Raw genomic sequence first — 21,792 nt, 5'->3', positions numbered from 1 at the left:
TCGAACGAGTTACTAACAATCCTTCACATTAACAGCAACAGCTTGATCTACAACGTAGCCTACATAAAGTACCTGGTGCCGTTGATTGTCGTCGCCGTGCTCATCACCGCTGCCTTCGTCACCATGATCGTCCTTCGCAATAAGCGCAAGGATTACCACGTCGGCAAGCTCGGTAACGTACGCCGGTCGTCGGGCCGGGCATCGCGTACCACCGATTACAATGATTATAACCTGGTCGTTCTTTTCCCCACAGAGACGAAAGAAAATTGCGTCTACTTTATGCCCCAAACGCCGGACGTGGAGGGAAAGGACGAAGAGGATAAGTTTAACGTGTGAGATGTATTGTAGTGTTCCCAAGTCTTCTTTGCTTTCAACCTGCAGAGGATGGAACTTGTATGTATGTGAGTAAATGAGTATATTCAAAAGAAACCCGCTTGAAGGATGTCATCGTAAATCATTGTAAATAGAGAAGAATTTCAAAGCCGAACTAGTTTTAGGTAACGAACGCCTTTTAACTTTTATTTATTTCCCCTAAGCGGATACGAAACCATTGAATAAATATAACGACGATTTATAAGGATAATGGCACTGATGAATACTGAAAGAAATTCACTCTTTGAATGATAATATCTTGGATTGATATTTAGTTTTGAAACTTACCTTTGGTAGAATGATTGGTCTTATTGGTGAAACTGTTAATCGATCATCGTTTCGTTAGGAATTGAATTCACCCTATTCAGATAGCTACAGACCCAGTATGAGACTAGCATTAAAGCTAGGGCTACTGCTGATGCCACTGCTGCCATCAAAAAATGACTACGATTGAAAATGGACAGGAAGTTAAATGCTTCACCCTTATGGATGATCTCAACCTGTTCTGCCGCCTGCCATTCCGCTAGCTCTGCTTTTGTAGTTTCCTCTAACAGAGGTTCACTAATTTCCTCCACCTCGAGCTCACAGGACCCCACCCCGTCGATGTACGACCGAATGAATCCTTCGTGGCAATCACACTCACCCGGAGCTACGCAGTCTCCATGTTCACAACCCTCACAAACCGGAACACAATCGCTGTAGCCATCCAACATCTCATACCCATCATCGCAATCCATGCCCAACCTGCTCTGAATCCTTCCAGCGTAATTACTCTCAATCTTCCTGACATCTTCTTCAACAAAGTCTATCAGGTCCATCTCTACACAGACATTTTCCGAGTTAAGCTCATACCCCTCATCACAAACGCATTCTCCATCTACGCAAATCCCATTGTGGCACTCCGGTTCGCACTTTTTTCGACACATCCCATCCCATTCCTCTTCGTACCCGACTAAACAACGGCAAACATCTGGTGCAACACATTCCCCATTCACACAAGGCTCCTCACAGAGCGGCTGGCACAATCCATGGCCATCATCCGCATAGCCAACGAAGCATTCGCAAACGTCCGGAGCCACGCAGACTCCATTCATACAAGCTTGCTTGCATACTGGTTCGCACACGATCAATTCCTGTTCGTCAATGGCCTTTCGATAGCCCGGATTGCACTCGCAGATGTTGCTCCCCAGACACGTTCCATGACTGCAGTCTACGTAACTGTCGTCGCAACTGTACTGTATGATTTCGTCCGATTTCGAGTCCTGCTCCGGCAAAGAGCACTCTTCAACGACCGGTGGAGGACACTCGAAATCTGGACAAGGTGCTTGAACAGGGCATTCACATGGCTGGTAGGTTTCTGTTGTAGTCGGAGGAATTGTCGGACATTGTAGTTCAGGACACACTGGAGGATCTGGGCAGGTAAAATCACAGCTAGGTGCTGTCGTTGTCTCTACTACAGGTGGGCAAGTTACTACTGGACAAGGTTCTGCAGATTCACAATAGCATTCCTGTTCCGGAGTAATCGTAGTCGTACTGGGTACATCACACTGCAGAACAATTGCCTCTGGAACGGGTAAACACGTGCTAACTCCATTCGCGGTAAAGCTCGAATAGTATCCTTCATGACAACGGCAAAGATTATTGGCACCACAGTACCCCTCACTACAATCCACCACGCTCGGATCACAATATGGAACACATAAATGGTTCGCCTCAAACACGTCCTCATTATCTGGCACGAACCCTTCGTAGCACATGCAAAGATCTGGTTCCACACACTCACCATTGACGCAGGGTGGATTACAAATCGGTTCGCAAACTGCCAACGTCTCATCCAGCTGGAATCCTTCGTCACATTCACAGCGTCCCGGAGCTGCACACCGACCGTTTACGCAACTCGTCGAACACACCGGAACACACTCCATTACCCCAACCGAATTCCTCCTCGATTGGAATCCCTCATGACACTGACACTGATTAGCTCCCATGCAAACTCCGTTCGTACAATCCACCTCTGCAACACTACAAAGCGGCTCGCACGTCCCCTCTGCGCCAGCGTAGAACCCGTCCTTGCAAACACACATGCCCGGAGCGATGCACACCCCGTTAACACATCTAGCGTCACATATCGGCTCACAGATGTAATCATACTTGACCGATTTCCTATACCCTTCCAGACAAACGCAGTGATCATCACCAACGCAGAACCCGTTCACGCAAACTCGTTCGCATGGTTTCGGATCACAAACCATTCTGCCATTCCGAATCGCCAGCATGAAACCCTCATCGCATTCGCAGACATTCGGCTGAGTGCAACGCCCATTGGTACAATCCACCAGCTCCTCATCGCAGATTGGCTCGCACACGCTAGTGCTATTCTCCCCGAATCGATAACCCGCAATGCACTGGCAGACGTTCGGCTTGATACAGTACGCGTTGACGCATCTGTTCTTGCAGTACGGTGTACAGATCGACTTCTTGGAGCTGATCGCTACAATACAGATTCATGAACTTAAAATCTTACGCCAGAACTATTCTCTAAAAAAAATACTTACCACTCGTAGTCGCAAAGTAGCCCGGAAGACATTCGCAGCGTTCTGGACCGACGCATTTCCCATTTGAGCATCCGTTGGTGCATTTGGCTTCACATACGTTGCGGCTGTTCTCCAATTTCACGTATCCTAACAATGAAGGAATCCTTCCATTAAACCAAAGCCCTCACAAATCCTCCTGTCTGAAATCGCTCACCTTTACTACACTCGCAAACATCGGGTGCAACGCACCTCCCGTGAACGCACGGTTTATCGCACTTCGGTACACACTTGCCCACGTCCTTCCGATCCAACTGATAGCCTTCGTTACAAACACACCTCTCCGGTCCCGCACAAACACCATTCTCGCAGGGTCTACTGCACCGAGGCTCGCACAGTCCGCTCTCCTCGCCAGCCTCAAAACCTTCCCTGCAACGACAAAACCCGGGACCCACGCAATCACCGTTGAAACACCCGTCCGGACAGTACGGTTCACATGTTACATTCTTTCCCTGTCGATACAGCTCATCGCATACGCAGACTCCCGGTGCAACGCACTCCCCGTTGACGCAATCTGCACTGCACACCGGAACGCATTCACCTTCCTCATATCGATAGCCATCGTTACACTGGCAGACTTCCGGTTGCGCGCAAAATCCATTGGTGCAATCTACGCTCTCGCAGATCGGTTCACATTCCTTTTGATCATTCAGTTGGTAGCCTTCTTCGCACTGACACGTCTCCGGGGCAATGCAGTTTTGGCAGCTTCTGGTGCAGACGGGTTCGCACAGAAACGGGAACACCGGGGATAGGGTGTATCCTGGAAAGAAGAAACGGAAGAATGAAGTTACAAATTTTGAGAAATTGGTCCAGGTTCTCGGTGGAAATTCTTAGGCATCTAGGAGTTTTGATCCCGAATAACTCGTTCATATCTCAATTATTTTTTTCGCAGGGTTGTATCAGCTATTGTAAACAATGCATTTCAACAGTGAGCGTTCATAAGGGCCTATTTGCAATGATTGATTTTCTTCGTCAATTTTCATTTTGTTAATAACTCACTTGGATTAACTTTTCTCGGTGCGTTTTGCTGTTGCTTATGAGATCCAATACAACCTTGTTCAGCACTGCATTGGACAAATTTCATAAAACTGTTTCGTTTAGCTGTAGCCATTTGATCGCTGTCGATTTGATCGTCGGTTTGGCGTAACTAGGGGCAAATTTCCAGATCGAAAATAAATTCTGACAATCATGACGAAATTCTGATCGAAAACCGTTTGATCGATAATGCCGATAATATAGAAATCAAACCGAACATGCATAAGGCCTAAGTAACAGTGATCGATTATCTTCGTCGACTTTACCTTTTGTTAATAACAAGGCTATCAAAACCGTTTCTCGTCGTTTTTGCCATAGCTATTAGATGCTGGATATTGTATCCATGAGAAGTAATTTATGAAAATCATGCAAATACATTGCTTCTAGTCTTCACGAAACTATACACCATGTTGTGCTTGTGTACGAAAATCAAAGCGAATGTTCAGCTTGAACTTTCGTGCAATTTTGTATACAGGTACATTTCATACAATACACTCGGGTGTATCGATGTTCACAAGTGTATTCGCAGATGGGTGCATTGCGAGAATTAAGCGGATTTTAGCAAAATTAAAGCATTTTCAATTAAACTCTGCAAATTACAGGAAAGTTCTACAAAAATAAGAAAAGTTTCAATCCTTTAAATTTGTCGAACCTCTTAACGGAATCCCTTTATGAAGAGCTTTGAGTGGTTGGTTTATTTCCTTTAAATTCCGTTAAAATTGCTTATCTTTTGACAGATACGCGTATTTCGTCTACTACTTGCAGACTTCATCAAGATGTTGAGTACTTGGCACTGATGAAGTCTGCAAGTAGTAGACGAAATACGCGTATCTGTCAATAGATAAGCAATTATAACGGAATTTAAAGGAAATAAACCAACCCACTCAAAGCTCTTCATAAAGAAAAGTTTCTTATTAAGTTGTTTTTCCTTTTGTTTCTACTACTATTGTATCACTTTCACATTCACTAATTTATTTTTACTTTTTACTTTGACTTTAAAAAATCTATAACAGATACGCATTTCGTTTACTACTATCAAGTCAAGTCACTAGACCCTGAAAAAGTTTGCAAGTAGTAAACGAAATACATATCTGTTATAGTTTTTTTAAGGGATAGTGAAAGTAAATAGTGAAAGTGATACAATAGAATTAGAATTAAAAGGAAAAACAACGAAACAAGGTATACAATTACTCCACTAGCTCGCTCATCAATCAATTTAGAAGAAAAAGTCATCAAACTTCAGGAAAATTTTGCATAAAAGTTTTGCAAAATACAAAAAAAAAATATGACCTTTTTTTATTTACACACCCTCTTTATCACGTACTTCATATATCTTATGCGTTGCTTGTCACAGATTTGTAAATATGCCCCGCCCTTAATCTTAAGACTTGCATAATGTATTAACCATTAGAGTAAATCATATTTTTCTTTATAGAACATGACACACAGACAGGACAGACAGACAGGACAGACAGACAGACAGGACAGACAGACAGGACAGACAGACAGGACAGACAGACAGGACAGACAGACAGGACAGACAGACAGGACAGACAGACAGGACAGACAGACAGGACAGACAGACAGGACAGACAGACAGGACAGACAGACAGGACAGACAGACAGGACAGACAGACAGGACAGACAGACAGGACAGACAGACAGGACAGACAGACAGGACAGACAGACAGGACAGACAGACAGGACAGACAGACAGGACAGACAGACAGGACAGACAGACAGGACAGACAGACAGGACAGACAGACAGGACAGACAGACAGGACAGACAGACAGGACAGACAGACAGGACAGACAGACAGGACAGACAGACAGGACAGACAGACAGGACAGACAGACAGGACAGACAGACAGGACAGACAGACAGGACAGACAGACAGGACAGACAGACAGGACAGACAGACAGGACAGACAGACAGGACAGACAGACAGGACAGACAGACAGGACAGACAGACAGGACAGACAGACAGGACAGACAGACAGGACAGACAGACAGGACAGACAGACAGGACAGACAGACAGGACAGACAGACAGGACAGACAGACAGGACAGACAGACAGGACAGACAGACAGGACAGACAGACAGGACAGACAGACAGGACAGACAGACAGGACAGACAGACAGGACAGACAGACAGGACAGACAGACAGGACAGACAGACAGACAGACAGACAGACAGGACAGACATGTTGAGATGGCAACCACTGCCGGCTGCGGCCGTTTTATTTATTTCCATTTCGTCAAGCCAGTGTAGACTACATACAATGATTATTACAATGTTTACTTACATACTATGCATTAATTCTATTCTGTTTTAGCTTAGTTTGTATTTGCTGCTTGGACATAGTGATGTCAATAGTTCCGCAATGCAAATTATATAGACGCATCATTCGATTGATTGGGCTATTTTTTGCATAGTTTGTTCTGTACGATGTTTCTGAAAATAAATTCCGTGTTCTAAGATATCGACAAGGTGTGTTTTGACAGTTGCATTTCCGTTTTTATTACAACCAAATCAAACCAAGTGAATAAACGTTGTTTTTATTTTCTCTCTATCAATCCGTGAGTTTTTCCTTTGTTTGCCCATCCGAAAACCTCTTCAGGTTATGGGCCCAGGTTACATTTCGCGTGTTTGTTGTCCGAAAGTAATTATCGGTTTCGTCGGGCGTTATGACGGAGGAAAAATCGGTGTTGCTGTTGCCGCTGTTCGATGGCTCTAATTTCGCGGCATGGAAATTCCACATGACGATACTCCTAGAAGAGCACGAGCTTTTGGAGTGTGTGCGGACTGATGTCGCGGATTTGGACGAGCTGCAGGAGCAGCAGGGCGACACGCCGCAGAGGAAGGAAGAAAGGAAAAAGGCCCTGGAAAAGCGAATTAAGAAAGATCGCCGCTGCAAATCGCTGCTCGTTTCGAGGATACACGACTCGCAGCTAGAGTATATCCACGACAAGCAATTACCGAAAGACATCTGGGATGCACTCCACCGGGTGTTCGAGTGTCGCAGCATCGCCAGCCGGATGCACTTGAAGCGACAAATGCTGACGATGCGGTTCGAAGGAGGTAAACTGCAGGATCACTTCCTCTTGTTTGACAAGTTGGTCCGAGAGTACCGTGCCACTGGTGCTGCTTTGGATGACTTGGACGTTGTGTGTCACCTGCTCCTCACGCTGGGATCGTCGTACGCCGGTGTTGTGACGGCATTGGAGACCATGCCCGAGGAGAACTTGTCTCTCGAATTCTTCAAATGTCGCCTGCTTGACGAAGAGACGAAGCGGAAAGGCATGGATATGTCTTCCCATTCCGAATCGGATGCAGCGTTCTACGGATCGAAGCCGGCAAGGAAGCTGAAATGTTTTAGCTGCAAAAAGGAAGGCCACAAGCTGGCCGAGTATCCAGAGAAGAAGAACAAGTCCACTCGGAAGCAGAAGCAGAACTCGAAGGCGAATATGGCGGAGTCTGGCGAACGGAAGAGTGTTTGTTTCGTAAGTGTCAACAGAGTGAACCTTTCCGAGGAGAACCGAACGCAGTGGTTCATCGACTCGGGAGCTACGGATCATCTTGTGCGTGACAAAGGATTATTCTGTGAGTTGCATCGTTTGAAGAAGCCCATCGAGATTGCGGTGGCTAAGGATGGCGAAACGATTCGAGCGGTGGTTCAAGGTAAGCCAGTAGACTGTACAATTAAAAACGCTCTGTACGTTCCGCAGCTGCGTTGCAATTTGTTTTCGGTGTTTCGCGTCGAGCAGGCTGAAATGCGCGTCGTTTTTGAGACTGGAAAAGTAAACATTTACAGTGGTTCGGAAATCGTCGCGTGCGGTTCGTTGAAGAATAAATTGTATGGACTAGATCTTTACTCCGAATGGCACAGTGCGGATGATGCCTCGTTGTTGACGTGTGGTCGAGTGCAGAAAGGTTTCGAACTGTGGCACCGTCGGTATGGACATTTAAATGAAAGAAGCTTGAAGTGTTTGGTGCAGAACAAAATGGTATCGGGACTGAAGTTGAATGCAACTGGTGCGACCAGTGATACCATTGTTTGTGAACCGTGCGTAGTGGGTAAACAAACGCGGAAGCCTTTCTCGTCGCGTGAAGAACGAAGATCGTCGCGAGTGCTCGAGCTTGTGCATACGGACGTTTGTGGGCCGGTGACGCCGGTTGGACTTGACGGAATGAAATACTTCGTGACGTTCATCGATGACTGGAGCCACTTCACGGTGGTGTATCTGATAAAGTCGAAAGACGAGGTAGCGGAGTGTTTCGAGGAGTACGAGGCATTCGTCACGGTGAAGTTTGAGCGACTGATCACGCGGCTGAAGTGCGATAACGGCGGCGAATATCGAGGCAAGCGATTCCAAATGTTTTGCAAACGCAAAGGCATCAAAATCGAGTGGACGGTGCCATACACGCCGGAGCAGAACGGGCTGAGCGAGCGAATGAATCGGACGCTCGTTGAAACGGTGCGGGCCATGATGGACGATTCGGCGGTGGACAAGAGGTTCTGGGGGCAAGCTGTGTTGACCGCGGCCTACCTAGTCAATAGGAGTCCGACTGCAGCGCTCGAGAAGAAGCAAACTCCGTTCGAGCTGTGGGAATCGAGAAAGCCTGATGTGTCGAACATTCGGGTTTTCGGCTGTGATGTGTTCGTTCACGTGCCGAAGGAACTACGGCGGAAGCTCGATCCCAAGGCGTGGAAAGGACTCCTCGTCGGCTATGCGCACAATGGGTATCGTGTTTGGGATCCTGTAAAGAAGACAATCGTGACAGTGCACGATGTAGACTTCGTCGAAACAGGGCGTCCGCAGCGGAAGCAGATCAATGCCGACAAGCAGTTGATTGAAGAGGCACCGGCGAGCGTCGAGGAGACCGACGACGACTGCGACGTTGGTCCTGAGGAAGAAGAGGTTTCAGACGATGAATACAACTCCGCTGATGGTGAAGAAGCTGATGATGACAACTTGGGTGATGAAGCCCCTGGTCAAACTGGAGACGGACGGCCTCAACGAGTACAGTCGGCACCCGCATGGCATAAGGATTTCGACGTGGAATACGCCAGTTTTGCTTTGAACGCCATGAACTTCATTGAGGACATTCCGAATTCGATCGCCGAGTTGAAGCAGCGTGATGACTGGCCAAAGTGGAAGACTGCGATGAACGAGGAGATGAGTTCCATGAAGCGGAATAAAACTTGGACGCTGGTCAAGCTGCCACCTGGGCGGAAGGCGATCACCTGTAAATGGGTCTTCAAGGTAAAGCGTGGCGGCGACGGGAAGGCGGATCGGTTCAAGGCGAGGCTCGTTGCGAGAGGCTTTACACAGAAGCAAGGCTTCGATTATACAGATACGTATTCTCCAGTAGTGAAGCTCGACACGCTGCGGGCTGTACTTGTGTTGGCCAACGAGAACCGGATGTTCGTTCACACCATCGATGTCAAGACCGCGTTTTTGAACGGCAAGTTAACAGAGGAGATTTATATGACCCAGCCGGAAGAGTTCCAGCAAGGGAGTGAACTGGTCTGTCGACTAAACCGCTCTATATACGGGTTAAAACAAGCGTCCCGAGCGTGGAACGACAGGTTCCATAGTTTTATCAGCAAGCTGGAATTTGTTCGGAGCGCCAACGATATGTGCCTCTACACGCGTGGAACTGGGAAGGAGAAGATGATCCTTGTGATCTACGTTGACGATATTTTGCTGGCCAGCTCGTCGTTGCAGATGCTGGAGTCGGTGAAACGCAATTTGGCGGAGGAGTTTAAGATGACCGACGAAGGTGAGATCAAACAATTCCTTGGTATGCAAGTCGATCGTGACCGGAAGGCAGGAGTTCTGAAGATCAGTCAGCGGGACTACTTCGAAGGGATGTTGCGACGCTTTGGCATGGCGGATTGCAAACCCGTTTCGACGCCGATGGACAACCGGCTGAGACTGAAGAAGGGAGACGAGAAGCAGAGAACGTCGAAGCCCTACCGCGAACTGGTGGGGTGTTTGACGTACGCGTCGATCACAACGAGACCGGATCTGGCGGCGGTTGTGAACTTTTTCAGCCAGTTCCAGTCGTGCCCGAATGAAGAACACTGGATCCACCTGAAACGGATTCTCCGCTACATCAAGGGAACGACGGACGTTGGTCTAGTGTTTAAGGTAGAAGAAAATGTACCGTTGTTGCAGGTCTTCTGTGACGCGGACTGGGCGAACGATCCGAATGATCGCCGTTCGGTTTCCGGCTGCGTGATGAAGCTGTATGGGAGTACCGTCAGTTGGCTTACGAGGAAACAGCAGACCGTATGATTGTCATCGACGGAGGCGGAGCTAGCGGCGTTATGCACAGCTGCGTGTCACACCATGTGGATGATGCGGTTGCTGGCAGATTTGGGGAAGCCGTTGAACGGAGCTGTCCCAATCTATGAGGACAACCAGTCCACGATCAAGATCGCCGAGGATTCTAAGGACTACAAGCGGCTGGAACACGTCGATACCAAGTTCCACTTCCTGCGTGAGTTGGTACAACAAGGTAAGATCGAAATCAAGTTCGTGCGATCGACAGAGCAACAGGCGGACCTTATAACTAAGGGTCTACCGGCAGCTGTCTTCAAGGTTCTTCGGTCCAAGCTAGGATTGGAGACGTGTTGTGCTTGAGCAGGGGTGTTGAGATGGCAATCACTGCACTCCATGTGCCCCCACTGTTTTTCCACACCACTGGGGTATTTTCGGCTGCGGCCGTTTTGACAGTTGCATTTCCGTTTTTATTACAACCAAATCAAACCAAGTGAATACACGTTGTTTTTTATTTTCTCTCTATCAATCGTTTTTCCTTTGTTTGCCCATCCGAAAACCTCTTCAGTAGGGTAGAGAACTAATCGCCAATTTTGGGCCTATCGAGCAGAATAAATCCATGATTTCAAAGTTAACAAGTCAATTATGCGTTTGGTACGATACTTTAGTTAATTAGCTTCTGAACGAAGTCAATGAGAACGCGTGATATGGAGGTTTGCACCCATTATTCCCAAAAACAAAAGAAGCACTCCGACCGAATCATGTTTTATCTTCATCCGATAGGCCGAAGTGAATTCATTGGCGTTTCAATGCGCCAATAGGCCAAGTTTAGAATCCGTAGGCCGAGTTTGGCGTCAAGAAGCAGTGTTAGATTTTTGACAACAATTGGTTTCTTTTTATCGAATCTTACGGTACGTACAGAAAGGTTAATTAATTTGCTTGCCATCAGTAATAATAACATTCCGTTTGGTGCTAAACTGCGCTAGATTACGAAAGACTAAGTGCGGGTTGTGCTTAATAGGCCGGAAATGGGGTAGTTAACCCTAATTAACAAATTTGTAATCGATTATTTCACGCCAAGTAAGCATTGGCTTCTCCAGATGATCATCACCAACACCGTTTCAAATATGTTCTGAACTCTCATTGATGGAAAAATGACAGCTCATCGTACAAAAACTAATCGATTAGTTGTTAATCGAATAATTAAAAAAACGGGACATCACTGATTTTTGGTGAGATTTTTTATATAAAAAAAGCGCTAACTGTCAACTCTTCCGAGGGGCAGTATAACCACAAAACACCATGCAAATGAATGAAAGGGACCGTGAAAAAGGACACTAAAATAGAAAGTTATTTCTTCCGACTGTTACTAGTCATCTTAGTATTCTTCTTTGGTTATACTCTCTCTATAGCGACATTAAAAGTTTATGTCGTTATATAACTACTTTCTTTGAGGTTTTTTTTTTTTTTTTTCTTTATTAAAGAGATTTTTAGCCTTAGGCTAGTTCATCTCTAAACTTTCTTTGAGGGAATTTACGTATTCTCAGCAATCTAAGCAGCGTCCATGCCTATATGGGCTTTTTCAAATAGCTGCTACCTGGTGGTTAATCCATTTAAATCGATAGAATTGTCCACAACGGTAAAAGCACTTTTACAACGCTTCAAGCTTCTCAGGTGAGTGTGACTATTGTTAAGTCCTTAGTTCACAGAACCCATGACCGTGATATATCGGTTTCAAACGAAACGTCGTGTTTGATCGTTGGATCGTAATTAATTCATTTGCTTTTTCATTTTTCTTACAGAGTCCTAGTTGGAGACACTTGAAGCACCGAATATATAAATTACTATTTACTCGAACACCAGTTAGTGATCGGCGGCCATGCGAAAGAGGGAATGGAAAAGTATCAGAAAATCCATGACTGTACTTTTGGTAACAGTATGGTTCAATAAATTGTTATACGACACTTCTGTTTGTCGCAATGAATGCTGACAGGGTTTGACCAGGCATTGAACTGAAGGTTCGATGCCGGGTGTAATTAAGCTTCGCAGCATATTCCCACTAGAAAAGAAAAGTAGCAATGACATGTGGTATGCACATGTCACACTATTGTCGGCAGCCTCTTTTTTTGTGGCAACCTTTACATTTGATCTGGTTGTTAATCTGCTGTTCTATTATCGATAACTCGAAATCAGCAGTATTTTGTAGTGCGTGTGTTTTATTTCAAGAAAAAAAACTGTAAAATTGCGTTTGGTCAGCCATAAAAACATTTTTAGATTGAAGCTGGAAGTCTAAGGAAACCAGAATACATCCAGCGAATTGGTTTAGTGATCCGACGTTTACCCTATAACAATTCTCTATATGTATAAAGTTACCAACGGCCCGATTATATCACCCACCACATCAGTCATAATACAAGCTATAGCACAGTCACCAATTGCACCAGTCTACACGGTCAGAATCTGGCCAATCACCCGAGCATCGATATCACACCCGGTCAGCACATACATAGTCCACTGTAAACCGCCAGCGTAAGCAGCTACGGGAACTAACACAAAACTCCTAGTAAACAGCAACAGGATATGCAGTAGACTGATGCAAAATTTTAAATCTTCGCTCCACAGTGCTTTAATGATTCCAAGCCGGGTCCTGATTAGCCACCTAAAATTTGAACTCGATTGGTTGGAAACTGAATGTGCACAAACCATTTGAAGTTTGTATGAGAATTACTATGGGAAATCCAAACTTTTTGATCATTGGCTTCTACACTTTTTTTAAATTGCTCTGAGAGAATGTTCGATAGCTTTTATTCTAGAAAATTATCTCTGCTACAACTTTGCTCAAGATTGTGTTTTAGTCAAACGACATATGAAAAATGTATTACCTAATTATTTAACAGATTGGTAATCTTATGACATGATCAAGTGCAGTGTCACATAGTAGCCATGATTTTTGTGCTCTATTCCAAGCGCCAGAGACACCAACTATTGAGCAGTTGATTGAGCATGATCATAAGATATCAGCGTCTTAAAACCATTGATAACTTTTATTCCGTTCATTTAAGATCATCAGCAAAGTTGTCGCGGAGAAAAATAGAAAAATATAGAAGAACAGCTATCCAAATTGTATGTATGAATATGGTGAATTGTTAGAATGATAAGAATCCAAACGTTGTTGTTCCCATAGTAATTCCGATATTAACTTCAAATGGTTTGTAAACAGTCAGTTTTTAACTAAATGAGTTCCAATTTTCGGAGCCGTTTAAGCACTGTGGAGCGACAATTTCAAATTTGACATCAGTCTAATATGCAGCCTTAGGCAATAAATCAGGTAGAACCAATTTAATAATGATTAATTTGAATAAAGCTTAGTTGATGTTTAACGGTAAGAGCGATAGTCTTTTTAAATGCTACGATGCGAAGCTCCCGTTTGAAATTTATGTAACAAATTGTGCCAAATTTGAATCTTCAAACCAGATGATGGCTACTTAAAATAAGCATTGGGAAACTAGTGACCTTACGGAATATTTTCAAGCTTGTGAATATATCACATCGTTCGGGCAGTTTAAAATGACGTTTCCTTTCACTCGGACTTAAAGTCTGAAAAATCTTAAATCAATTGCTCGATCAAGTGATGAATTTTTTGAGCAGTTTGAAAAAAACACGATTCTCTTGGGAACGTTTGTAGAACATTTCTGCAAATTCTAGAATCATTCCGAGGAATTCCCAAGGGGGGCGACTCTATCTACGATGCACGAAAAATTTTGTTTTGCTGTGGTTAGCTGTGCGCATGCTGAGTATATAGAAAGAAGATTGATGATGATTCTGAAGATTTTCTGCAAAAAGATGATGCGCGATGCAAGTAGATGTGAGAAATGAAAGAAGATTTTCCTAAGATTGATTCGCTAGTGTGAGATTTGTTAAGAATTTAGAATTCATATTTAGATGTGTCGCCCCCTCGGGAATTCCTATAGAAAATGGCACAACAAATTTGCGAAAGTTCCAATGAAATTATTTCGATAATTCAAACATACATATTTTTCAAGATATCAGATATTCAAAAACCCGGGTTTGGTTAAAAAATCAAGATACTACCATAGAGGTATCTCTAAGACTAAGGTCCCGAAATAACGTACTCAACTTTTTGGCTCAGCACTGGTACTCTCTTCGGTCCCAAGCTTATCGATTCACCCCTCGAAACATACGAAAATCCACTAATCCCTCATTTTATCTATAAAACTTTCATAGTGAATCAAAACAAACATTGTGTAGTAGTAGAATTTCGACAAGAATGGGGTACGTTAATCGTTTGCTTGGGCCAATAGGCTAGTCATGTAATGAGCCAATTTAAAATCGTTAGTTTCGTATTGATTGTTGATACTACCACCGACAAACCGACATGACACTTAATTCTAACTTATGCCCGAAAATCGTAAACGGCCGATTTAAATGGCCAGTGATCCGAGCTGTCAAAACCATAGGAGTTTTTGATCTAGATAAAAATAATTTGTCCAGAATAGATCAGACACGAACCAATTCATAACTTTTGCATGCGGGTTCATGGTTTAGCTAAATATTTCTGGCGAACATGGAGCCAGATGCTAGTAGTGTGCTTTGGTTAGAAATTTTATTGTTTTTGCTATGGTCATTCATGTCGGTTTGTCGGTGATACTACCGTCAACACGCTAGAAACACTCTACTTCCAGACTCCTCTCCCAATCCTATCCACAAACAAAAATGTAGCCCCGGCCGCTAAGCTCGAACAAACCGTAATTATCCGGTCTTACTCTTACTAGTCCTAGATTTAAGAAGTTTTGTAAAGCCACAAAGAAGAAATCACGGCTCTCGTGATTAAGCCTTATCAAATAAACAAAATGAAAAAAATGCATTCCATGACATATTCTATACATAGATTAGAGAATGAAATTACGCTTCAAGTAATTAGGCTAAATACTTTGTGTTTCAACTCCTAGACACATTGATAACTGAAACAATTTGATTCAAAACTGCCGAAACAACATACCGGCTTAAGATTGTTATATCCGCACTACCCGGCCAATGAGATCAACCCAAATTTGAATTCAGTTTATTTATAAGTGCAGGAACTCAGTGATGAGTAAATATGAGAAAAGTAAAGATTGGATTCTCTCAGTCTATTGGTACTACTCCTAAGCTGAGTAAAGTTTTCGTCAATTTCCCTCATTTTCCAGCAGATTTTTTTAGTTTTTCCACAGGAAAACATGAAGCAAATTAATTTCTTTTTTTTTCCGTACTGAGTACCAATGCTATCGTCGCGAGGGAGGTGTTTCTTACAACTGGACCCTACCTATCGACCCATCCAGCGGCTTTACTACCCTTCCGAAGGAAGGCGTGATCAGAGATTTTATGCCTCAGAAAATCCCGATGGCGCCGACTAGGATTGAACCCAGGCCCTTAGGGTTGAGAGGAAATTACGTTTACGACTACACCACCGTGCGCCGCTGGGCAAATTTACTCATCGCTAAGTTCCTGCACTTTTTGCGCTTATGATTAAACTGAACTCAAATATGGCTTGATCTCATGGGCCCTGTATAAAGTTCAAATAAATACATCACACCAACCTGCTGCACACTGGCAAACGTTCGTCTGAACGCAGTTCCCATTCTGGCATTCCGGTTCGCACTGCGGCACACAGCGGCCATCGTTTTCCGGATCCAACGCGTATCCCTCATAACACCGACACTGATTTTCCTCACACCGCCCAAATTGACATTCCTTTTCACATTTCCTCGCACACTCCCCGTGCTCATCCTTCTCGAAACCTTCATCACAGACGCAGGAATTTGGCGCTACGCAACGACCATTATCACATGGCGATTCACAGATCGGCTCACAACTGCGGAGAAACGTAAAATCACATTTCAATCATTCTTCATGGATGTGGATGAAACCTTCACTTACAGAAATTCATTCACTTTCCGATAGCCACCATAGCAGCTGCACGCTTCCGGTGCAGTGCATTCGCCGAAGATACACTTGTGCTTGCAGGTAGGTAAGCATTCACTCCCGTAACGGTGATATCCTTCGCAGCAGACCTGCTTCTGGTGGGTTTCGTATTCCAACTATAATTTGAAAGGAAAAGTCACTACTTTTAGTCATCCATTTTATGTTTAATCATTCACAAAACCGGGCAACTCACAGCACACGACATCTTCTCAATGGGCACCGGTACCGTGAAACTATGCTCCGAGAACATGCAGTAGTAGTTGCACACTCCATATTCCACTCCTTTGTTCACAGTTTGCACTAACTTCGGTACTCTGAAATCAATTTTCAAAATTTTAGCAACACTTCTGTAAATGGGGCACATTTTGCGTGGCACTACTTTTCAACTTCGTTGCAGAATTTTCCCACAGCCAAACAGCTACCGGCTACCAGCAAAAGGAAATGCACTGAAATCCGTTGAACACTCCACATCGCTAAAGCGTTACATAACTCGATCAACCACTTGAGAAAATTGAAACGGTTCTAGGAAATCTTCCAGAATTCAGAATGCAACAGCGTGAGAGCTAAGTAGTGAGCACGTTATTCCGGCCGGAGCGTCGATCGGCAACTGGCTGATCTTTTCCTATAGAGTGAAAGCGAACGGGAACGGGATGATTGTGATGCCGGAATTCCACAACCCAAAAAAAAATAATCGAATCTTATCATATCAGCCCAGTAAACGACTAATTGTGAAATGCGTCCCGAAACAACATGGAAGTTCAGGAGAACTAATACCTACTTATCAAGTGAAACGAGATGAAACAGAACAATGTTGTGACTTTTGGGTAATCGTATGTTTTATTGGTTTCGAGATTACGGTCGACCTCCGCGGGGAAAAGAGTGATTGGGTTGAATAGGATTTCGGTGAATGATTGCTTTTACGTTCTGTCGACTGGAGGGGGTTCTAGTTTCGAGAATGGCAAGGAACTCTTAATGATGGAGTGATGAAAAAATTGCACCGGATTCGGAAGTTGCGGTTCAGAATTAGACATGACGGAATGATGGAGAACGATGACCTTCGTTCTGTCCTGGTGATTAATTTGGTTCAGGAAGGTTGATAAGAAGGGTAACTTTTAATTTTCTCTAGGAGTTTTGTCTCGGTCTATGTACAACAATTATTCAAACTAAGGATGATTTGAAAGCTATTGAACAACACTTTATGCATCATTGCGTAGTAAAATTAACCAATGCGTAAGTTAATGCATCAATGCATAAATGCACCATCCAATCATAAAGGTAACTCTAAGACTAGAAGGTCCCGAAATAACGTGCTCAACTTTTTGGCTCAGCTCTGGTACTCTCTTCGGTCGCAATCTAATCGATTCACCCCTCGAAACATAGGAAAAACCAATAACCCCTCATTTTATCTGTCAAACTTTCATAGCGAATCAAATCAAATGCGTAGTACTAGAATTTCGACTAGAATGGGATACGTTAATCGTTTGCTTTGGACCAATAGGCTAGTCAAGTAGTGAGCCAATTTAAAATCGTTAGTTTCGTATTGATTGTTGCTATTGTTGATATAATTCCCTTGCAAACCCAAATAAATCTATCTGCGTAAAAATAAATAAAATAAGAGTGATTTGCGGCAAAACCCGCCAGTATAGACTGTTCCAGAAAGTATAAGCACACCTTATTTTAACGGTCACTTTGAAAATAATGAAATATTTCAACATGTTTTGGCTGCGTCCTTTTGTTTGCCCATTTCTGAATTACATAGCATCAAAAATGTGCTCAGTTTTGTGTTTCCTGTCAAAATGCGTGGTCTTACGGTCTTACCATAGAGGTAACTCTAAGACTAGAAGGTCCCGAAGAAACGTGCCCAACTTTTTGGTTCAGCTCTGGTACTCTCTTCGGCCCCAAGCTAATCGATTCACCCCTCGAAACATAGGAAAATCCACTAGCCCCTCATTTTATCTGTCAAACTTTCATAGCAAATCAAAACAAACATTGTGTAGTACTAGAAGTTCGACTAGAATGGGGTACGTTAATCGTTTGCTTGGGACCAATAGGCTAGTCAAGTAGTGAGCCAATTTAAAATCGTTAGTTTCGTATTGATTGTTGGTCTTACTCCGGAACAACGAAAAAGTATCGTGCACAAATGGTGCACTGTGAGCGGACCCTCCTTGAGAAAATTGGCCAAGGAAGAGTGTGTAAGCGTCGGACCGGTACGAACTGCGATTTAAAAATATAGAGAACAGTGTACGTTTGAAGATGCGCCGAAGTGTGGCCGGAAATCCGGTCCTGTAAGTCCGGATATCGATAAAAAGATCAGGGATGCCTACAAACGAAAACCAGCGACTTCCGTTCGGGATGTTGCGAAAAAACTAGGGACCTCGTCGAGTAACGTCATGCGTGCCAAAGAAAGACTTGGGCTAAAAACATACCGGAAGCAGAAAAAACCCAAAAGGAACCCAAACAGGCCGCGTCCGTGCAACCACGGGCCCGCAAACTCTTCGATTCGTTATTGTGTCGAAACTCTGGGTGTATAATAATGGACGACGAAACGTACGTGAAACTAGATTACAAAACGCTTCCCGGACCACAATTCTATACTGTAAGCGAAGGCAAGGACATCCCCGAAACGGAGAAGGCAATTTTTACCGAAAAATTCGGTAAGAAGGTTATGGTTTGGCAGGCAATATGCGAGTGTGGTAAAAAATCTAGTCCGTACATCACAACGGAGACGATGAACACTCAGAAATACGTTAAGGAATGTCTCCAGAAGCGATTGTTGCCGATGGCAGCACGAAGGTCAAGTAGTATTTTGGCCTGATTTGGCGTCATGTCATTACGCAAAGGACACTTTAGAATGGTACAAAAGTCAAAATGTATGTTTCGTGCCGAAAGACATGAATCCGCCGAACAGCCCGGAGGCACGGCCAATCGAGACTTTTTGGGCTTTAACCAAAGCAAAGCTTCGAAAATTAATAAAACCAGCGGACGACATCCAAAAATTCAAAAAAGATTGGCCAAAAGTGGTCAAAATGGTGGGAAGTACCACTGTGCAGAAGCTAATGGGTCATGATCGAGGAAAAGTTAGGAGTCTTGGCTATGATTAAATATGTTGATTAAACGAGAGTAAAATATCATTTGAAATACAAATGCAAATATGATTTGCCAAATAAAATTATTAAAACTTAAAAAAACATGACTTTTTTGTTATTTTGAAAGTTTGCTTATACTTTCTGGAACAGTCTATATCACACCCAACGTCAGTGAATATACATAAGCGTACTACGACGCGGCTCTCAATTAAAGGAGTAACAAGTGTGATACTATCACTGCTAGACTAGATCTTTGGTTCTCTCATGCAGTGGTTTATCAGAGAAGGGAAGCTTAGTAATCCCCATTGCCTGCCCATGACGCATTTCTATCGCGGCATGAGCCAGAAACGCCGACCATAAACCTACCGTCTCTAACACTCCACTATAAAGCATGAAATTAAGCTCGCCCACCAACAGCAAGGTGCAAAAACTAGCCAAGGGGAGGGACGTAGCCCAGAAGCACATTTTGGATCCTTATGTTAATGATTTATTTGAGAAACCGTATAAATCAAACTTTTATCGAAAAATACCGATTAGCAGGTTTTGAATCCGCTTAGATTAATACACCTCTAAGAATGTCAGAATAGACAGGTTAATTTAGAGTACAAAATATCAAATCGTAGTGCAACCACATCGGACTTCGGTTCGGCTGGACAATGCGTACCATTGATACTTCGCGTATCCCCACTAGCGTTCCTTAGCGTCTTGTCCAGTAACTCCCAGTAACTCCCCGCGGTGCCGGCTGGGGTACGAGTAACTATAGGGAAGATCGGGTAACCAACCCCGGTGGGACCTTGGTCGTATACTGACAGGGAAGGGGGAGACTCCTCTTTCCGGGGAGTGCAGTCTTCGAGCGTCTGTTCACCATGGAGGTGCGACTCAAAACGGCGTCTGTTCTCCATGTTAGGAGCGGCTGATCAACGTCCTGGTGCCAGCGTGGGACTCTAAACAGTGCTGTGCACGATGGTCCCCCGGCGAGACAATGGGGGTTAGTGCAGGCCCTACAAGCCAGCCGTAAAAAAAAACAAAAGTACAGGAAGCAAGCAATGTAAATACGGACCGGAACAATCGGCATAGACCAGGGGGTAAGTCACTCTGCCACCTTGTGTCTGTGCTTATTGTGTTTCATGTGTGTTTCCGGGTGTCGGAAGGTGTTTCTTAAAGCCCTACAGTAAAAGTATGGACGACTGTCACCACAAAACTGAAAAAAGCTGTTCCAACCGAGCAAAACGGTGCATTTTGACGGTTCGATTGGAACAACTTTTGACAGACGTCCATACTTTTACTGTAGGGCTTTAGTGTTTCTGGGTGTTTCGTCGTGTTCAGGGGGTCACAATATCAGCTTCAATCGACCAAATCGATGCGACGAAGAGACTGCTGGCTTTCTTTTTCTGTTAAAGTCGAACAGCTTCGCAGCATTCTAGAACCTCAGTCGGCGTGCACAAACAAATGTTCAATCGCTTGTCTCTCTTTCTCCCGTCGCTCCATTGGTCTTCCTTTCAAGCTTCGGTGAAACGGATGAGCGCTCGACTTTGATAGTTTTATCTTTCATGAAACACATCAACAGAGGTTTCATGACGTATACGACGGAAAATGAAATAACACATTTAAAGCATTTCTCACGTCAAAACACTTGAAGATTACACGTAATATTTTTAATTTATCTTCCATCCATATATTTATCTAAAAAATATGATCGAAAACGGGACATAACGCATTTTAAACAAATTGAAAGAGCGGTGATAGAGTGTTCGTGAAAGGGGATTGAAAGCCATAATGAGGTTTCGTTTAGCTAGAAAATCGACGTTAGTTACATTGAAAGCGATGAGCAAAGCAACGACGAGAAGTTCCACAGCCAGCCTTTCCTTCTAAGCGTCCTGCTTTTTTATTTTCGTTTCTTGCTGATAGTCTAGCTAGGCGTTATAGAAATGAAGCGTCGTACACGTATGTATGAGAGAAACAAATCACGAGTTCATTTTAGAGCTTCGAAAATGTAGAGCCCTGGTCGTGTTGACCGAGCTGTCAAAACTTCAACCAAAAAAAAATTTACTGGCAACTATATCCTCAACCATAACAACATAACGCTGATAATCGAGCTGATAATGACAGATCCTCCTGCGACTCCTTTGCTGTTGTTTGTGTGCAGATTAATCTTTGAAACAAGCATTGGCCCTCTCACTGGAGGAGGAAGACGAAATGGCGACTAACCTGGCGTCTAAAATATATATATAGCGAACGGTTGGACACAAGATTCTCGGTGGAGTGAAGGTGGAGTTCGAAAATCGCATATAATCGTTCAGACCCTCCAAGACGAGATGGCATCTAGACCTATGAATGTGCTCTCTCTCAAGGGGGCTTTCAGTCAGACTGAATTGCACAACTGGTTGATGAACAGTATCCCAGAAATACCGGAAAAGATTTATGGAAACGA

The 21,792-nt window shown here is 44.0% G+C and overlaps 2 protein-coding genes across 2 annotated transcripts in view; one reads left to right on the top strand and one right to left on the bottom strand.

The window, feature by feature from the left end:
* LOC135702337 (uncharacterized) overlaps positions 1–583 on the top strand; it is a 39,627-nt gene extending 39,044 nt beyond the window's left edge. The window contains exon 9 of the mRNA XM_065223365.1: positions 36–583. Within this exon, the coding sequence (XP_065079437.1) occupies positions 36–336 (301 nt within the window). The 3' untranslated portion in view covers positions 337–583. The remainder of the gene's footprint in view (positions 1–35) is intronic.
* On the bottom strand, positions 475–16,837 carry LOC135702382 (fibrillin-1-like). Its single transcript, XM_065223420.1, has 8 exons — positions 16,655–16,837; positions 16,469–16,589; positions 16,231–16,391; positions 15,891–16,165; positions 3,121–3,723; positions 2,928–3,053; positions 661–2,863; positions 475–598 (listed from the first exon to the last, which is right to left on the bottom strand). Exons 1-7 carry the CDS (start codon positions 16,744–16,746, stop codon positions 696–698), a joined length of 3,546 nt encoding a protein of 1,181 aa, XP_065079492.1. The 5' UTR covers positions 16,747–16,837; the 3' UTR covers positions 475–598; positions 661–695.
* Between the last annotated feature and the right edge of the window lie 4,955 nt (positions 16,838–21,792).

Source organism: Ochlerotatus camptorhynchus, unplaced genomic scaffold (genome assembly GCF_037179485.1).
Source record: "Ochlerotatus camptorhynchus isolate MF236.1 unplaced genomic scaffold, CSIRO-AGI_Acam_v1.1 ptg000017l, whole genome shotgun sequence".
Lineage (NCBI taxonomy): Eukaryota > Metazoa > Arthropoda > Insecta > Diptera > Culicidae > Ochlerotatus > Ochlerotatus camptorhynchus.
Note: the sequence above shows the minus strand (reverse complement) of the source record. Positions and strands in the feature narration are given on the sequence as shown.

Bases quoted from the DNA above. Each gene is read 5' to 3' on its own strand.
- LOC135702382 (XM_065223420.1), bottom strand. From the start codon at position 16,746: ATGTGGAGTGTTCAACGGATTTCAGTGCATTTCCTTTTGCTGGTAGCC. The intron at 3,724-15,890 runs GTTGGTGTGATG...TCTTCTTTCCAG, and splicing joins CGTTTGCCAGTGTGCAGCAG to GATACACCCTATCCCCGGTG. The intron at 2,864-2,927 runs GTAAGTATTTTT...TCTGTATTGTAG, and splicing joins CTACTTTGCGACTACGAGTG to CGATCAGCTCCAAGAAGTCG.